Source organism: Bufo bufo, chromosome 2 (genome assembly GCF_905171765.1).
Source record: "Bufo bufo chromosome 2, aBufBuf1.1, whole genome shotgun sequence".
In the NCBI taxonomy this organism is placed as follows: domain Eukaryota; kingdom Metazoa; phylum Chordata; class Amphibia; order Anura; family Bufonidae; genus Bufo; species Bufo bufo.
This window is the reverse complement of record NC_053390.1, coordinates 140824098-140842700: the sequence shown is the minus strand read 5'-3', so window position 1 is coordinate 140842700 and position 18603 is coordinate 140824098. Positions and strand designations below refer to the sequence as shown.

The window sequence follows — 18603 nt, the reverse complement described above, 5'->3', positions numbered from 1 at the left end:
AGCGCTGGAGGAACCATGGAGAATTCCCCTCCAGGAGGACATTCTATCGCAGGGTGCGATCCTCCATTAGAATCCGGGCCTGTTCAAATTGTCGACATGGATCCTGAGCGCGAAGTATTAAAAAGCAAGGGTCTTTCCGAAAGTGTTATCAATACCCTCAAATCCAGCAGGAAAAAGGTCACCTCCGCGGTATATCTTTAAATCTGGAGAAAATACTGCAGCTGGCTTGGTCAGAACCCTCCAGTAATTTCTCCCCCAAGCATCGTAAAGATTCTTGATATTCTCCAGAAGGGGCTGGATTTGTGTCTGAGACCCAGTACAGATCTGTGCCTTAGGGGCATGCTATGATACAGACCTGGCCAGCCATAGATGTGTAAGAAGATTTGTAAGAGCCGCCTCGAGATTTAGACCATTTATAACCCCAAGGACCCCTCAGTGGGACTTAAACCGGGTCTTGAAAGGATTAATGAAACCGCCCTTTTCCCCTGTGCAGGACATTTCAGTCAAGCACCTGACGCTCAAGGCTGCCTTCCTAATAGCCATAACATCAGGAACCCTATCTTTCTATATTTTCCGATTAAATAGTGTTGAGGTTGGATGCAGGGTTTCATTCCAAAAGTCGTTTCAGACTTTCATAGAGACCAGGGGATTGTCCTTCTGTCATTCCCTAAAGATGTGACGAGTACATCTGAGTATCAATACCAACTCCTGGATGTCCGAGATACTGTCTTACAATACCTAGAGGCAACAAAAGAATTCAGGAAAGAGAATAATCTTCTCGTTCAGTTTGCTGGTCCAAACAAAGGGAAGAAGGCATCCAAGGCCTCCAGTGGGCGCTGGATCAAATCCACCATATATCCTGCTGCTACCAGACGGCAGGTCTTAATAGTCCTACAGATATAAGGGCCAATTCCACACGAGCTGTGGCCTCCTCATGGGCAGAAAAAGGAGGTGTTTCCTTAGATAAAATCTGGTAATTCTGTTTCCTTGAGTCCACCATGATGGCTAGTATATTGCCCCCCCCCCCCCTGAGAATTTAAGGAGGGGTTCGATCATGAATTAATACTCAAAAAAAATAAATATTGGAATTGGTAGCTTCATCATCTTCTTTCTGATCGTACTTTTATGTTTGTTGATTCTCTCTCTAGCCTCCATAGTTGTCTCTCCTATATAGACCAGACTACAAGGACATTGTATCATATACACCACATAGTCTGATCTACATGTGTATCTTTCTTTAATCCAGTAAATCTCTCCATTATACGGATGGGCAAATGTATCACCTTTCAACATGTTCCCACAATTACAGCATCCCAAGCATGGAAAATTTTCTTTTTTAGGCGTCATAAGGAACATCTGTCCATCCTTTCTCAGAGGCCCAATATCTGATTGTCTGTCTTTCAAATTTCTATTCTGTCTATAGGACATCAAGGGCTTCTCTTTAAATTCCTTAACCCCCGGACAACCTTTCTCCAACACAACCCAATCCTGTCTCAGAATTTGCACTCATTTGGGGCTCAATCCACCAAATGTGGAAACGAAAGGTATGCGCATCCCCTTATCTATCTTTTTCTTTTCCTTGTCTCTACCTTCCTTCTCACTCAACATTATATGTGTGCCAAGCCTACGCAGGAGGCCATCCGGATAGCCTCACTGCAGAAACCTGGCACACATCTACTCTATTCTAATTTGCAATTGCTTTTTATATGCTACATTACATCTAACCCTCAGAAGTTGACTCCAAGGTAGAGAGTCTAACATATGTTTTGGGTGGTTACTCCAATAGTATAACATATTGTTTCTGTCAGTTGGCTTCATGAAAATATCTGTCTTAATCGCATCTCCTTCCACATATACACATACATCCAGAAATTGAATTGACTGTTGTGACTTAGTCATGGTAAAGGACAAACCGTCCACACAATGATTTAAATAATCATAAAACTCAATCAAACTAAGCTCATCTCCTTTCCATATCATAAAGATATCGACGATGTAGCGCCACCAACTCAGGATGTGCTCACTGAAGTTAGACCCGTACACATACCGATCCTCGAACCGCCCCATAAAGATATTGGCATAAGTTGGGGCCACGTTCAAACCCATCGCCGTGCCCCTCCTTTACCAATAGAGGTCTTCCCCAAAAAGGAAATAATTTTCCATGTTTGGGATGCTGTAATTGTGGGAACATGTTGAAAGGTACATTTGCCCATTCGTATTATGGAGAGATTTACAGGATTAAAGAAAGATACACATGTAGATCAGACTATGTGGGGTATATTATACCATGTCCTTGTAGTCTGGTCTATATAGGAGAGACAACTATGCAGGCTAGAGAGAGAATCAACAAACCTAAAAGTACGATCAGAAAGGAGATGATGGAGCTACCAATTCCAAAACATTTTAAAGAAAAATGACATTCTATTAACCAGTTGAGGTTCAGGATTATTGACTCTGTGCCTCCACTTCGAAGAGGTGAAGACAGATAGGGCCTTCTCCGGAAAAAAGAGTTGAGATGGATATATACTTTAGAAACATTACAACCGAAGGGGCTGAATATAGAGTTTAATGTAAGTCACCTTTAGGGCCCTATGTGCTCCTGACCTTTGTCTATATTGAGTAATAGAAAGATTTTAAGCACTGTAGGTGATATAATGGGAATATTCACTAATTGTTTATCTTATCCTCTCTTTTGTTTACTCTACAGTGAGTTGAGGACTGGCAATGCTGGGCGCATGTCTCCATAGCGAAGAATAGTGGGATAGAGACATGATATAATGGAGACAATAGTGGTTGTCTACGATCTCCCCCTTCTTTATATGGAAAAAGCACACAAATTGGGAGCCATGTTATGGACGGGATTTAGTGGTGCTGTGGTTTATTGTAGGGTGTCGGTATTTGACACCTATAAAGAGAAGAGTGTATATGGTGGTGGAGAATAAGAACGGAGGTTAATGTATCCTGTTGTTTCTATCAATAAAGTTGCGTGAAGAGAGACGCGACGTGACATGCGCAGTCCGGTGAATAAAACTTACGACACGTAGGACAAGGTAATGCCCAGTGGATTGTTGATCATGCTTAGAAGGCATGTGGCGGCGGCCATGCTGCAACTCACATGTATATGGATGACGCCTTGGAGCAGATGTAAGAAGGGGCTCTATGTATGGGGACGATAAAATATTCATTTATATAGACACAGGTGATTGGTTTTAGTTTGTTATAATCTATATACAAGTATTTTATTGGTAATAATTGGTACAACCCATTTTGGAGGAGGTACACAAGTTCACACTGTGTGATGTTTATTATGGCTTGAGAAAGGCTTGTGTTAAGCCGAAACGTTGCCTGTTTGCTGTGTTGATCGGGAATAAAAAAAACTTGCACAAAGAAAATGCTGGTAATAATCTTGCTTTATTCCTATTACTTTAAGTGGAAAGGAGTTTAACCGCTGGTGACCATGACTCTTCCAGAAGGTGGGAAGTTGGTGCTGTCCTTGACACAAAACTTTCCTGGTTATCGTCAGGACAGGTCATCATTCTCACATCGGCGGGGGTTCGAGTCCCGCTGTTCTCATTGGAGCTCTGGTGAGCACAGGAGTGCTATACATTGTATAGCGGCTGTGCTTGCTATTGCAGCTAAGCCTCAAACACTTTAGTGGGACTGAGCTGCACCTAGGGCACGTGACAGATGGATGCTGACATCACATGGCCAAGCCTCTTAGGATGATCAGGGGGGTCCTGGACGTCTGACCCTCCACCAATCTGATAATGATGACCTTTCCAAAGAATAAGTCATCAGTATACATTCCGGATAACCCAAATCATTGTACTGGATGTACTGCAATATTTTGTATGCAGCATATCCCTAGCCCTTGCCTTGGGCTGTTATGGCAGCATATTCTATTAGGGCAGCATATTCTAGATCTGTTTTAAAATCCATAACATATGGTCTCATTGGCATGTACAGATCTAATTTAATGTAAAACTCTGGTTATGGGATTGGGAGGTAGATGAAAAGCCAGCTTCTGGCCAATGAACGGGAGTTCTCTCAACAAGTGTAACGTACCTGGATGCTGACTTTCCGAAGAAGGTGTTGGTATTAACCGTATGACCACCGACCAGCACAGACATGAGCCACTTGAAAAAACAGCCTAGTGACAGTGCCAGTAGTATTTTCTGTGCAGCGTGTTATTTGGTGGTCATGTTGTCAAGACCAATCCAGGCTTTGACTGTGGCCTAATAGAGGGGGATCTCTGAAATGGCAGCATTGAATCAAGTAATACTTTTCTGGATGTTTCTGTTTAATCACTAGAATTTAATTTGAAATGATTTTTTTAAAACTTTCTAGGCACAGAATTTGCAAAAAAAAATTGTGAATGCTTCTTATATGTAACCAAATCCTATGCAGTTGTCCCTCAAGTTACAATATAAATTGGTTCCAGGACAACCATTGTATGTTGAAACCATTGTAACCTGAGTAATCGGTTCCAAAGCCCCAAAATGTCATCCAACATAAGAGAAAATGAAGATTTAAAGGGGTTGTCCGGGTTCAGAGCTTAACCCGGACATACCCATATTTTCACCCAGGCAGCCCCCCTGATAAGAGCATCGGAGCATTTTATGCTCCGATGCTCTCCTTTGCCCCGCGTTGAATTGTGCAGGGCAAAGGCATTTTCAGGAGATCCGGTGACGTACCGGGCTCTCATTAGGGCCGCCAGGCGGAGGCTTCCGCCTAGCATTGAGCCTGGTGACCTCAACGCCACTGATGGGCGGGCTTTAGTGCTGCCCTAGCCTGTAAAACGGCTAGGGCAGCGCTAAAGCTGACCCATCAGAGCCGGTGACGTCACCGAAGACACTGCTGGGCGGAAGCTTCTGCCCAGCAGTCTATTATTGTAAATAAAAAGCCCTCACCCTGCGTGATCCAGCATGACATGCTCTGATGCTAACATGAGGGGGGCTGACTGGGTGAAAATATGGGTATGTCTGGGTTCAAATCTGAACCTGGACAACCCGTTTAAAAAAAATAAACCGATAACTAAGACAGATAAAACAAGTCCTTGCATATTAAAATCATAAATAGCTGATAACTAGCAACTAATCCAGCCGTTTTACCAGAGAAGTGGCCTTGATTGGTTGGATCTCAGTCTGACACATTGTATGTTAAGTCTAGTTTAAAATTACGATGGGTCAGAAAAGACCATTATATGCTGAAAATATTGTATCCTGAGGGATCACTTTTACCGAATTACATATTCCATCGTCATCTTGTGGATATATTCGTATATACATTTATTTCTGTGCCCCTTTGCCTTTCAGATAGATGCTACCGAAAATGAACCCAAGAGTTTTATTTTTATGAGCAAGGATGCAATGACAAATCCAGACAAAATGCTGGTCTTAATCCATGGCAGCGGAGTGGTCAGGGCAGGACAGTGGGCAAGAAGACTTATAATAAATGAGGATCTGAACAGCGGAACACAAATACCTTACATCAAGAGAGCTATGGAAGTAAGTGCCTGTTCCATCTCCTGCTGCTAAAACGCTATTGTAAATGAAGGCAATGTAGTCATTTCCATTTTTCTTTTCTTTTAGTAAATGTATGGTTTGGTATCAATAGACTTTGTTCCAAGTTTACGCTGATGATAAATGAAGTAGAAGGAAAACTGAGGCTGTTATCTGAAAGAACGTATTTTGTCAGCGTACAGGGAAGCATCAATATTAAGCTCAAAGCCGCTTTCTAGTTAATTGCCTCAAAAGTCTCTATGAAGATGTGTTCCTGGGAGCTCTATTAAAACATTATCGGTTTATTTCACAATTTTGTGTCTTACTCTGTTTTATGTTTCTAAAGTATTTATTGGATTTTAAGTGTAACAGGTGGCAACTTTCTGCCAAAAGAAAACCTTTGCGGGGGTAGATATGTGCAAATGTATACAATATAGAAGAGTAATGTATAAAATATAGAAGAATAATGTATACAATACAATATAGTATTGTAAAAATAATATTGCTTAATAATAACACAAAAATCTTCTATAGAAGCTTATACAAGAGCATGAAGAACCAGAATAGTATTAAAGTTGTACAGTAGTTTAAAGAGGACCTTTCACCGCTCCTGACATTCCTGTTTTAATAACTATATGCATTCCCCATGTAATGACAATTCTGGAACATCTATTCTTATGGCTCTATGTTGTGCATTTCCTGTATTATTTCTACTAGAAGTTATGACTGAATTGCTAGCAGTCTGCAGTAAGGGTACAGAGGGGAGGTAACCAATTGGGGGTATGTTTCCATGCATTCGACTGACAATGTTTTACTTTATTTTATAGTAGATTTGTCATATTGTTCCTTCCAGTAAATTAAATGGAAAGCACAGAAGACTTTTTGTTCCCAGCTACAAGTATGGGTGTAGGTTGTTGTGCAAGTGTCCCTGTGGCAGTGTAGGAGTCCCATCACTTTGTGTACCATGTGTGTAACATTCAAAAAACCAATGGACAAGAGAGCTTATGATGTTGGAGTCCATTTAAATGGGCAGATTGTTGGGCCAGTTGTCATGAACCTACAGGTGATCATTCCTGAAAGTTGACCCATGTAAGTAAGCCGCCAATCTCCAGAAAAAATTAACCAATAGCTTTCTTGTAAGGTGATGCAAGAGTTTTTGTGGCACATAAAACCATCATTTGTCTGTAGCACATCGCCCAGCGTAAACAGGGAGGTCTGGCAGACAAACATTGAATCTGTATGGGGAGGAATGATCGTAGTAACAGTCATTCATCCCCATATATAGGAGATTCCTGCATGTAAGTGCAGCTGAATGAGCAGGCAATGATCAAGAAAGGTTTGTTCTCAATCATTACCCTTTTGTATTGGCTTATTTAAAGGGGTTTTCCAAGAGTTATTTTTTATTTTTTTATTTTTTTATTTTTTTTACTGATGATCTATCCTTTGGTGGTGGGGGGCAAGTGGCAGGGGGGGGTCTGGGAATCTGAAAGATGGAACAAAGAAAGTTTAGATAAAAGTTATTTTTGTTTTTTCTAACTAACTTTTCCCTTCTGTCCCTGCCTAAAGGTGCCTCTCCCTCACTGACCCTAACCTACCTGGAGGGCGATGGGTGCAGGAGGGTGATGGATGCCGATTAGGGGGACTCAGGAGCTGGTGCTGGACGGTGCTGCAGGGTGCTCGTGCAGAACAGGAAGAGGAGGGGAGAGAGGAGTGCAGGAAGTTTGAATCTCGCGCCTCTCTCCCCTGCACCAATCAGCACCCTGGACAGCAGCATTCAGCACCAGGGCCAGCACCGCCTCTCCAAATCTTCGTACTGCGATTGGTGGTGTATAATCACGCCACCGATCGCAGTATTTTTCCGGTTGATCGGGTCTGAATTGACCTGTGGTTTTCTGCGATCGCCGATACGGGGGGTGACCCCCCCCCCCGCGTTGTTACAGGATGCCGGCTAAATGATTTCAGCCGGCATCCCGTTCCGATTAACTCCCGCGGCGCCGGAATAGCGATTTAAAGTTAGGACGTACCGGTACGCACTGCGTCCTTAAGGGGTTAAAGAGCTCTGATGAATTTAGGAGAGCAAGGAGACCTGCTTCAATTTAGAAACGGGCACACATCATTCTTTATAAGTTTTTATAGAATGGCAAGTATACATTCTTATATAAGGCTACCTTCACACTAGCGTTCGGGGCTCCGCTTGTGAGCTCCGTTTGAAGGCTCTCACAAGCGGCCCCGAACGGATCCGTACTGCCCTAATGCATTCTGAGTGGATGCGGATACGCTCAGAATGCATCAGTCTGGCAGCGTTCAGCCTCCGCTCCGCTCAGCAGGCGGACACCCGAACGCTGTTTGCAAGCGGATCCGTCCAGACTTACAATGTAAGTCAATGGGGACGGATCCGTTTGAATTTGACACTATATGGCTCAATTTTCAAACGGATCCGTCCACCATTGACTTTCAATGTAAAGTCTGGACGGATCCGTCTGAACAACTTTCAGACTTAGAATTTTTTCTAAACTATAATGCAGACGGATCCGTTCTGAACGGATCCAAACGTCTGCATTATAGGAGCGGATCCGTCTGTGCAGACACCAGACGGACCCGCTCTGAACGCTAGTGTGAAAGTAGCCTCAACTGTATTATCTTTTTGTGGATTCCTGCAAGATTTGGCCTTTCTGGAAGCTTCAAGAAACTTTTTGATGGAAACTCTATGCTGACACTTAACAAAAAAAAATGTTTTCATCATGTCACCTTACTATTAACAATCTAATTGAAATTCTGTGTTGGATAGGTCAGGAACCCATAGCTTAGTCCGTGGCGGCAGAAATTTTAATTACATACATTTCTACTGTATAGCAGGAAAGAAAAATAATTTGTGTAAAATCAAGTTAAGGAAAGGTATAATTTCTAGTAAGTAAATACTGTTTAAGCTGTTGAAGAATTATAATTATTTTTGTCTTAATGCTTTTTAACGATGGAAGCCATTTATGAGGCTTTCTATTTTCCCATCTTGTGTCTATTGTTAACAGCTCTGTTAATTGCCTCTGTGGAATTATGAGCTTTTGTATGGTTAAGACCTTTTGGAAGGATGCTGAAGTAATAAAAATAAAGAAGTGGAAAAATCAGAGGTTAAAAGCTTATTTTTACAGAACTGACAGGTTTTTGTAAGCCCACACCAGCCCCCATACAGGAGAGGGAAAACAATAGTCTGACAGCTCCAGTGTTCGGCAAGAGGCTGTTAACGACAGCTTATTCCTTTATGATTTCAACTCTTGACAGTAGACGTGCCAGGTTGTTGCATCGTGGCAGATGTATCATTACCTTGTGGCCTCGTCTTGAGTGAACAGGCAAAGAAAGCCCACTTGCAGTTCTGAAAATCCAATTACTCATTTGAAGTGTAAGCTCCTCTCCTTATGCAGGATGAAGGCAAGGGGGGGGGGGGGGGGGGAAATCTGCCTATGATCGTGCTCTTGGATTTTTCAGCATCTTTTCTCTGCTATCTGGTTGCATGAGCACACCAGGGAATATTTGGGAATATATTGTAGCTGAGAAGCTGAAGGAAGATGAAAAAAAAAAAAGAAGTGCATCACGGTTGAAGAGGTCATGGAGCTCTGCAGCAAGAGCACACAGCAATCTTTAAATAAGTTCTACACACCTTATCCAACATTTATACCGATCTATCTTGTAATATCTACTTCAAATATAGGTGTTAAAAATGAAATAAGCATAAATAATTAAACCGATCTCAACCGCCAAAAGTAAGTTTCTGCCAGGCTAAAACGGACTTATCGTTTCTCCATTACACACATCTGATGTTCCATTCACTGTGCTGTATGCCTTGTCGAGGCTCCAGGGAACTCCTGGAGGAAGAGGTGTGGGTTTTTAAAAGTATGTCAAAAGCTGTGGGGTTTGCATCTGACCAGAATATCAATAGATGTTAAGAAACGTTAAAATGAAGAAAGTCAACCTGGATCCTGGAGAAGGATTTATTTCAAAAGAAACCTCCTTCCAGAAATCACTCAGATCAGGCGCTGGTTCGGCCAGGATCTTGACTATGATTATGTAGTGACAGGCGGGTCCTTGTCTTTGTGTCGTGAAGAGTGTCTTCACAAATTCTTCATCATTTAGGTGTGATCATTCATCCACCTTTTCTGCTGTATGAACCATTGGGAAGGAAATGATCGTTGAAGCCAAATAAAATACTGAAAATGTAGAAGGGAAAAGTGTATTATTAGTCTTGCCTTACCGATTGTGGATGATTTCCAGAAACCGAACCACCAGGAATCATCTAATTGGAATTTTCCCTAGAGGAGTGGCAAGTGTAGGCATAATTCCTCCATCATGGAACATGGGCGATTCCCTGCAGCCAGACTTCCAGGAATCAGGTAGTTGGAATTTTCCATACAGAATTGATAAGTTTAGGTTTAGTCCCCCTCCCCTCATGGACAATTCACTTCAGATTTCATTCTGAACTGTACTGCATTCATTCATGTACCCCATCAGTGCAGTGAAGGTATTTTGGCTTACCAAGTCCCTTGTCTATGAGGTGTTCCCCAAAACACTCCAATCACTGTCAACAGTGTCAGACTGTGTAAGGAAACGAACAAGATGTGCTTTAACTGCAGACTGTCAGCTTTAACCCCTTAAGGACTCGGCCCTATTTCACCTTACACTTTAAGTGCTGATAACTTGAAAACGCTTTTACTTATCCAGGCCATTCTGAGATAGTTTTTTCGTCACATATTGTACTTCATGACACTGGAAAAATTAATTCCAAAAAATTCATTTTTATTTATAAAAAAAAATACCAAATTTACCAAAAATTTGTAAAAAAGTTTCAATTTCTCTACTTCTATAATACATAGTAATACCTCCAAAAATAGTTATTACTTTACTTTCCCCATATGTCTACTTCATGTTTGGATCATTTTGGGGATGTTACAAGGCTTAGAAGTTTAGAACCCAATTTTTAGGGACCAGTTCAGATCTGAAGTCACTTTGCGAGGCTTACATAATAGAAACCACCCAAAAATGACCCCATTCTATAAACTACCCCCCTCAAGGTATTCAAAACTGATTTTACAAACTTTAACCCTTTAGGTGTTCCACAAGAATTAATGGAAAATAGAGATACAATTTAAAAATTTAACTTTTTTGGCAGATTTTCCATTTTAATAATTTTTTTCCAGTTACAAAGTAAGGGTTAACAGCCAAACCAAACTCAATATTTATGGCCCTGATTCTGTAGTTTACATAAACACCCCATATGTGGTCGTAAACTACTGTACGGGCACATGGCAGGGCGCAGAAGGAAAGGAATGCCATACGGTTTTTGGAAGGCGGATTTTGCTGGACTGGTTTTTTTTGACACCATGTCCCATTTGAAGCCCCCCTGATGCACCCCTAGAGTAGAAACTCCATAAAAGTGACCCTATCTAAGAAACTACCCCCCTCAAGGTATTCAAAACAGATTTTACAAACGTTGTTAACCATTTAGGTGTTCCACAAGAGTTATTGGCAAATGGAGATGAAATTTCAGAATTTAAATTTTTTGGGCAAATTTTCCATTTGAATCCATTTTTCCCAGTAACAAAGCAAGGGTTAACAGCCAAACCAAACTCAATATTGCTCTCCATTTAGAATGCATTAGGATAAAACTGATCAGTTCTTTTCCGGTATAGAGCCCCTAGGACGGAACTCCATACCGGAAAAGAAAACCGCTATTGTGAAAGTACCCTAAACCAGACATACTGGCTTGTAGCTCTCATCGTGCTGAGCCCTGTCAATCAAGGGGATTGGGAAGTGTGCAGAGCACAGGGGGTGTTATGAAGCAGTGCTCAAAGGATTCAGCCCCGCCTCCTGGTGCTCAAACTTCTCATTTGCATATGAGTGAAAAACAGATTTCCCTGCAGTTGTTTAGCATACAGACAAAACAAACCTATTGTTTTAATCAGCATGATGACCCCTACCAGGCAGTATGTCTGGTTTAAAGGGGTATTCCCATCACATACAATGGGGGCATATCCTAGAGATTGTATATGATGGGAAAACCCCTTTAACCACCTCAGCCCCCAGTGCTTAAACACCCTGAAAGACCAGGCCACTTTTTACACTTCTGACCTACACTACTTTCACAGTTTATTGCTCGGTCATGCAACTTACCACCCAAATGAATTTTACCTCCTTTTCTTCTCACTAATAGAGCTTTCATTTGGTGGTATTTCATTGCTGCTGACATTTTTACTTTTTTTGTTATTAATCGAAATTTAACGATTTTTTTGCAAAAAAATGACATTTTTCACTTTCAGTTGTAAAATTTTGCAAAAAAAACGACATCCATATATAAATTTTGCTCTAAATTTATTGTTCTACATGTCTTTGATAAAAAAAAAATGTTTGGGTAAAAAAAAATGGTTTGGGTAAAAGTTATAGCGTTTACAAACTATGGTACAAAAATGTGAATTTCCGCTTTTTGAAGCAGCTCTGACTTTCTGAGCACCTGTCATGTTTCCTGAGGTTCTACAATGGCCAGACAGTACAAACACCCCACAAATGACCCCATTTCGGAAAGTACACACCCTAAGGTATTCGCTGATGGGCATAGTGAGTTCATGGAAGTTTTTATTTTTTGTCACAAGTTAGTGGAATATGAGACTTTGTATGAAAAAAAAAAAAAAAAAAAAAAAAATCATCATTTTCCACTAACTTGTGACAAAAAATAAAAAATTCTAGGAACTCGCCATGCCCCTCACGGAATACCTTGGGGTGTCTTCTTTCCAAAATGGGGTCACTTGTGGGGTAGTTATACTGCCCTGGCATTTTCCAGGGGCCCTAATGTGTGGTAAGTAGGTAAATGACCTGTGAAATCCTAAAGGTGCTCTTTGGAATATGGGCCCCTTTGCACACCTAGGCTGCAAAAAAGTGTCACACATGTGGTATCGCCGTATTCAGGAGAAGTTGGGGAATGTGTTTTGGGGTGTCATTTTACATATACCCATGCTGGGTGAGAGAAATATCTTGGCAAAAGACAACTTTTCCCATTTTTTTTATACAAAGTTGGCATTTGACCAAGATATTTATCTCACCCAGCATGGGTATATGTAAAATGACACCCCAAAACACATTCCCCACCTTCTCCTGAGTACGGCGATACCAGATGTGTGACACTTTTTTGCAGCCTAGATGCGCAAAGGGGCCCAAATTCCTTTTAGGAGGGCATTTTTAGACATTTGGATACCAGACTTCTTCTCACGCTTTGGGGCCCCTAGAATGCCAGGGCAGTATAAATACCCCACATGTGACCCCATTTTGGAAAGAAGACACCCCAAGGTATTCAATGAGGGGCATGGCGAGTTCATAGAATTTTTTTTTTTTTGGCACAAGTTAGCGGAAATTGATATTTTTAATTTTTTTCTCACAAAGTCTCCCGTTCCGCTAACTTGGGACAAAAATTTCAATCTTTCATGGACTCAATATGCCCCTCACGGAATACCTGGGGGTGTCTTCTTTCCGAAATGGGGTCACATGTGGGGTATTTATACTGCCCTGGCATTCTAGGGGCCCTAAAGCGTGAGAAGAAGTCTGGAATATAAATGTCTAAAAAAATTTACGCATTTGGATTCCGTGAGGGGTATGGTGAGTTCATGTGAGATTTTATTTTTTGACACAAGTTAGTTGAATATGAGACTTTGTAAGAAAAAAAAAATAATAATTCCGCTAACTTGGGCCAAAAAAATGTCTGAATGGAGCCTTACAGAGGGGTGATCAATGACAGGGGGGGGTGATCAATGACAGGGGGGGTAATCAATGACAGGGGTGTAATCAATGACAGGGGGATGATCAGGGAGTCTATATGGGGTGATAACCACAGTCATTGATCATGCCCCTGTAAGGCTTCATTCAGACGTCCGGATGCGTTTTGCGGATCCGATCCATCTATCAGTGCATCCGTAAAAATCATGCGGACATCTGAATGGAGCTTTACAGGGGGGTAATCAATGACAGGGGGGTGATCAATGACAGGGGGGGTGATCAGGGAGTCTATATGGGGTAATAACCACAGTCATTGATCATGCCCCTGTAAGGCTTCATTCAGACGTCCGGATGCGTTTTGCGGATCCGATCCATCTATCAGTGCATCCGTAAAAATCATGCGGACGTCTGAATGGAGCTTTACAGGGGGGTAATCAATGACAGGGGGGTGATCAGGGAGTCTATATGGGGTGATAACCACAGTCATTGATCACGCCCCTGTAAGGCTTCATTCAGACGTCCGGATGCGTTTTGCGGATCCGATCCATCTATCAGTGGATCCGTAAAAATCATGCGGACATCTGAATGGAGCTTTACAGGGGGTTGATCAATGACAGGGGGGTGATCAATGACAGGGGGGTGATCAGGGAGTTTATATGGGGTGATAACCACAGTCATTGATCATGCCCCTGTAAGGCTTCATTCAGACGTCCGGATGCGTTTTGCGGATCCGATCCATCTATCAGTGCATCCGTAAAAATCATGCGGACATCTGAATGGAGCTTTACAGGGGGTTGATCAATGACAGGGGGGTAATCAATGACAGGGGGGTGATCAGGGAGTCTATATGGGGTGATCAGGGGCTAATAAGGGGTTAATAAGTGACGGGGGGGGGGGGGTAGTGTAGTGTAGTGGTGCTTGGTGGGACTTTACTGAGCTACCTGTGTCCTCTGGTGGTCGATCCAAACAAAGGGGACCACCAGAGGACCAGGTAGCAGGTATATTAGACGCTGTTATCAAAACAGCGTCTAATATACCTGTTAGGGGTTAAAAAAAACACATCTCCAGCCTGCCAGCGAACGATCGCTGCTGGCAGGCTGGAGATCAACTCTCTTACCTTCCGTTCCTGTGAGCGTGCGCGCCTGTGTGCGCGCGTTCACAGGAAATCCCGGCTCACGCGAGATGACGCGTATATGCGTCGCTGAGCGCAGGGCTGCCACCTCCGGAACGCGAATCTGCGTACAGCGGTCCGGAGGTGGTTAATAGGGTTGATCTTGGTGACAGAGCTGCTTTAATGTCTTCCACTTGACTATAAAATGACACTCGATGACAGTAGAAAACATGGCTTTGTACAGAAACTTTTCAAGGTTGGTAAAAAAAAAAAACAAAAAAAAAAAACAGAAACCCTGTGGAAATTAAAGAAAATGAGGTCAACTTGTTATTCCCTCCTAGCATATATTCAACCTGCTATATCACAGCTAAGCAAATATGATTTACATGTGTCAAATCTGAATGAGTTTTAGTTATATAGTTTGCCTTTTTAACTGTTGCAACTTTTTTGCTCATACTGTTAGGGCTCATGCATAAATTGCAGATCTGCAAAACATGCATACCGGCCATGTGCGTTCTGCATTTTGCGGAACGGTCAGCCCATAATAGAACAGTCATTACCTTGTCCATAATGTGGACAATAATAGGATTTTTGTTTTTTGGCGGAACGGAAATACTTCACAAAACACACTCAAAGTAATTTCCGTTTTTTTTGCCGCCCCACTGAGGTGAATGGTTCCGCACATGGGCTGCAAAAAAAACTCGGAACATACCTAGTCAAAAAAACAAAAGTATTTAATACATAAGGTATACAAAGATGAACATAAGCGTAATAAAACAAACAAATGCATAGAGCACATGGCAATGGTGAGCATTGAAGCATGAACTGCTCTGATGCTCTTGTCAGGGGGGCTGCCTGGGTGAAATTCTGGGTATGTCCGGGTTCAGTTCTGAGGGGTTTGCCTATAAAAAAGATTCTACGGTTTTCAAAACAGCACCTGGATCGGTATACTTTTGTAACTGCATGTAATTAAAAAGTTTGTATGGTCTCTGTTATTCAACAAAATCTATCTGCAAAGCTGCTGTTTTTTCTTTTTCTAATTTCTCTGCCACTGAGGTGGATGCACATGCTTCTTTCCATCCTTCAACTGCCACCAGCTAGATCTGCAGTTAGAAGCTGTGACCATTTCAGAGAGAGAGAGAGTGAGCAGAAAGGACACGCCCCATGTGAAAGGACACGCCCCCATGTGAAAGGACACGCCATGTGAAAGGACACGCCCCCATGTGAAAGGGCACGCCCCCATGTGAAAGGGCACGCCCCCATGTGAAAGGACACGCCCCCATGTGAAAGGACACGCCCCCATGTGAAAGGACACGCCCCCATGTGAAAGGACACGCCCCCATGTGAAAGGACACACCCCCATGTGAAAGGACACACCCCCATGTGAAAGGACACACCCCCATGTGAAAGGACACACCCCCATGTGAAAGGACACACCCCCATGTGAAAGGACACACCCCCATGTGAAAGGACACAGTGAGCTGCCAGCTTGAAATATATTTAACAAAGCAATTGAATGTTGAGGTCACTGGATCTATATGAGGTACAGGGCTGGTAATGGCTTTGTTAGAAAGAGACTAGCATGTACTATATGATGTCTGATTTTTCATTTTTACATTAGTAGGCTCCGTGTTTCCTGGTTGCCCAGCTAGACATCTCTTCAAACCAACAAATCTGACGTACTTTGGCTATCCAGCGTGACAACGAGAGGGGTTGATCTTGTAGCAGGGGGATTAGGCTACTTTCACATTGGCGTTTTGGGCGGATCCATCATGGATCTGCAAAAACGGATCCGTTAAAATAATACAACCGTTCGCATCCGTCATGAATGGATCCGGTTGTATTATCTTTAACAATGCCAAGACGGATCCGTCATGAACTCCATTGAAAGTCAATGGGAGACGGATCTGTTTTCTGTTGTGCCGTTTTGTGTCAGAGAAAACGGATCCGTCCCCATTGACTTACATTGTGTGTCAGGACGGATCTGTTTGGCTCGGCTTCGTCAGACAGACACCAATACCCTGCTTTCAGCGTTTTGGTGTCCGCCTCCAGAGCGGAATGGAGACGGAACGGAGGCAAACTGATGCATTCTGAGCGGATCCTTTTCCTTTCAGGATGCATTAGGACCGTTTTGGACCGCGTGTGAGAGCCCTGAACTGATCTCGCAAACAGAAAGCCAAAAAGCGAGTGTGAGAGTAGCCTAAGGCTACTTAGTCATGTTGCAGCTGCAAATGTGGATAGTAAGGTTAGATCTGGAAGGTGAATAGGATATGCTTGGTTTGGCTAGGGCTATCATGTCCGAGGTGATCATGAAATTTGAGTTTCTGTCTGTATGGTTGTTTCTACTTTTCGAGAAGGGGATTATCAGAGGACACGACCACCAAATATGGTGAAATGTGCCAATTTTGTGCTGACGTTTTTGAGTAATGTCTGAAGTATTTTGATCATTGGCTTGAAAGTGTCCTGTATTTAACTACTGAACAAACTAAAACCGGAACAGCCTTAAATAATATTAAAGGGGTTGGCCACTCTTTAAAGACTTTCCACTACTGTGTGGCAGGCAGGGAAAAAATGAAGTTCCTAATATACTTCATTAAACACATCTGCCTGCTTTTCTTTCAATTATAAGCCACGGCCCACGCCCCCTTAATCCTGCTCTACCTTGCAGATGAGTTGGTCCGTGGCTGCAAGCGACATGGAGGAGCTTGAGAGGAAGCTCGTCCATGCGCATGTGCAGTCTGCTCCTGTCAGTGGTCGGCTCCCTGCTGCCTGCTCCAACTGTGACAGGAATCAGCTGCTTGTTCCCTCTCTACAAACAGCTGATTCCTATCAGAAGCTGGCTGTGATAAAAACCTTCAGAGTCCCTACTGCAGAAGCTACTTAGTCAATCCCCATCCCCCCTGCACTATCACCACACAGCCGACCTGCTAAGCCACACCCCCCGGTCCTGTTAGGCCATGCCCCCTGCAACCTACAGGGAAAGCAGGACATCTAGCCAGGAACTATGATATATATACATACAATAATAATATAGGCTGGCTCACAGTATTTTTGAATATAAAAATGTATTAGTCCACTAAATATTAAACAAAACTAATTTTTTTTTTTTAAACTCGTTTTATTGAACGAATCATTAGAAAATTACAGATCATGGTATACATGGAGGTCAATGAGACATTCAAATGCAAAGTAAAACAAAAACAGTACCATATTCATACTAACATCTGTTTCAATAAGTTACACTTCATAGTTGTAATGAATGCACAGAGCAATCGTGACAGGTAGGACATATGTCTACCATGTGTATACAAGCATTTTACCCTAACACCTCATTAAGGTTATCTGAAAATCTGGGAGCTGAATACATCGTATACATGGATGAACACCCAGATCCCCATACTTTATTGAACTTCTGGGAACAACCTCGGTTTTTAAATACAATATTCTCATAGGACACCACGTTGTTCACAAGTACTTTCCATTGATTAATAGAAGGTCGTCTATCACCCATCCAGCGAATTGCAATAGCCTTTCGTGCGAGAAATAATGTTTCTCTTAAGAATATTCTACAATGATGTGGATATACTTCCTCGTCCAGAATACCAAACAAGCACACCTGTGGAGTCAATGCCACAGAAGGGTGCGTGAGTGTATTAAGGAAATTTATAATGTCAGACCAGAAGTTTTGTATATATGGACATTCCCATATAAGGTGCCAAAAATTTGCCCCTTCCGCGTCACATCTGTGACATCTGTAATGTGTCAATTTGCCTATCCTTTGTAGCCGCACGGGTGATAAGATAACTTTGATGGACAATACATAACTGTATGAATTTATTGTTGATAGATGGGGAAACCAATACAGAGGATTCTAATATATTATTAATTTCCTCGTTAGTAATAGCTGGTATTAGTGCTTCCCATTTAGATAGCACCAAGAGGGGGGTTCCATGCATTTTAGTATTCAGTAGGTGGGTGTAGAGAGCAGAGATGAATCCCTTGGGACCTTGGGAGCGTATGACACCAATCAGTGGGTAATCAGAAATGGATATTATAATATTTCCAAAGTGAGTGCTCATTGCATGACGTATCTGAAGATATTTAAAAAAGGATGTTCTAGGGAGATCATGGCGTTCCTTCAATTGCTCAAAGGACTTAAACACATTACTGGTGTATAAATCTCCCAGTATACCGACCCCATGGTCCCTCCAGAACCGTCCATCTATTCCTGTGCGAAGGGAA

At 42.4% G+C, this 18603-nt stretch overlaps 1 protein-coding gene across 1 annotated transcript in view; it reads left to right on the top strand.

Annotated features, from left to right (window-relative positions):
• Window positions 1-18603, top strand: part of FAM172A (family with sequence similarity 172 member A) — a 579235-nt gene that overhangs the window by 92311 nt on the left and 468321 nt on the right. The window contains exon 6 of the mRNA XM_040421544.1: window positions 5316-5507. Within this exon, the coding sequence (XP_040277478.1) occupies window positions 5316-5507 (192 nt within the window). The remainder of the gene's footprint in view (window positions 1-5315; window positions 5508-18603) is intronic.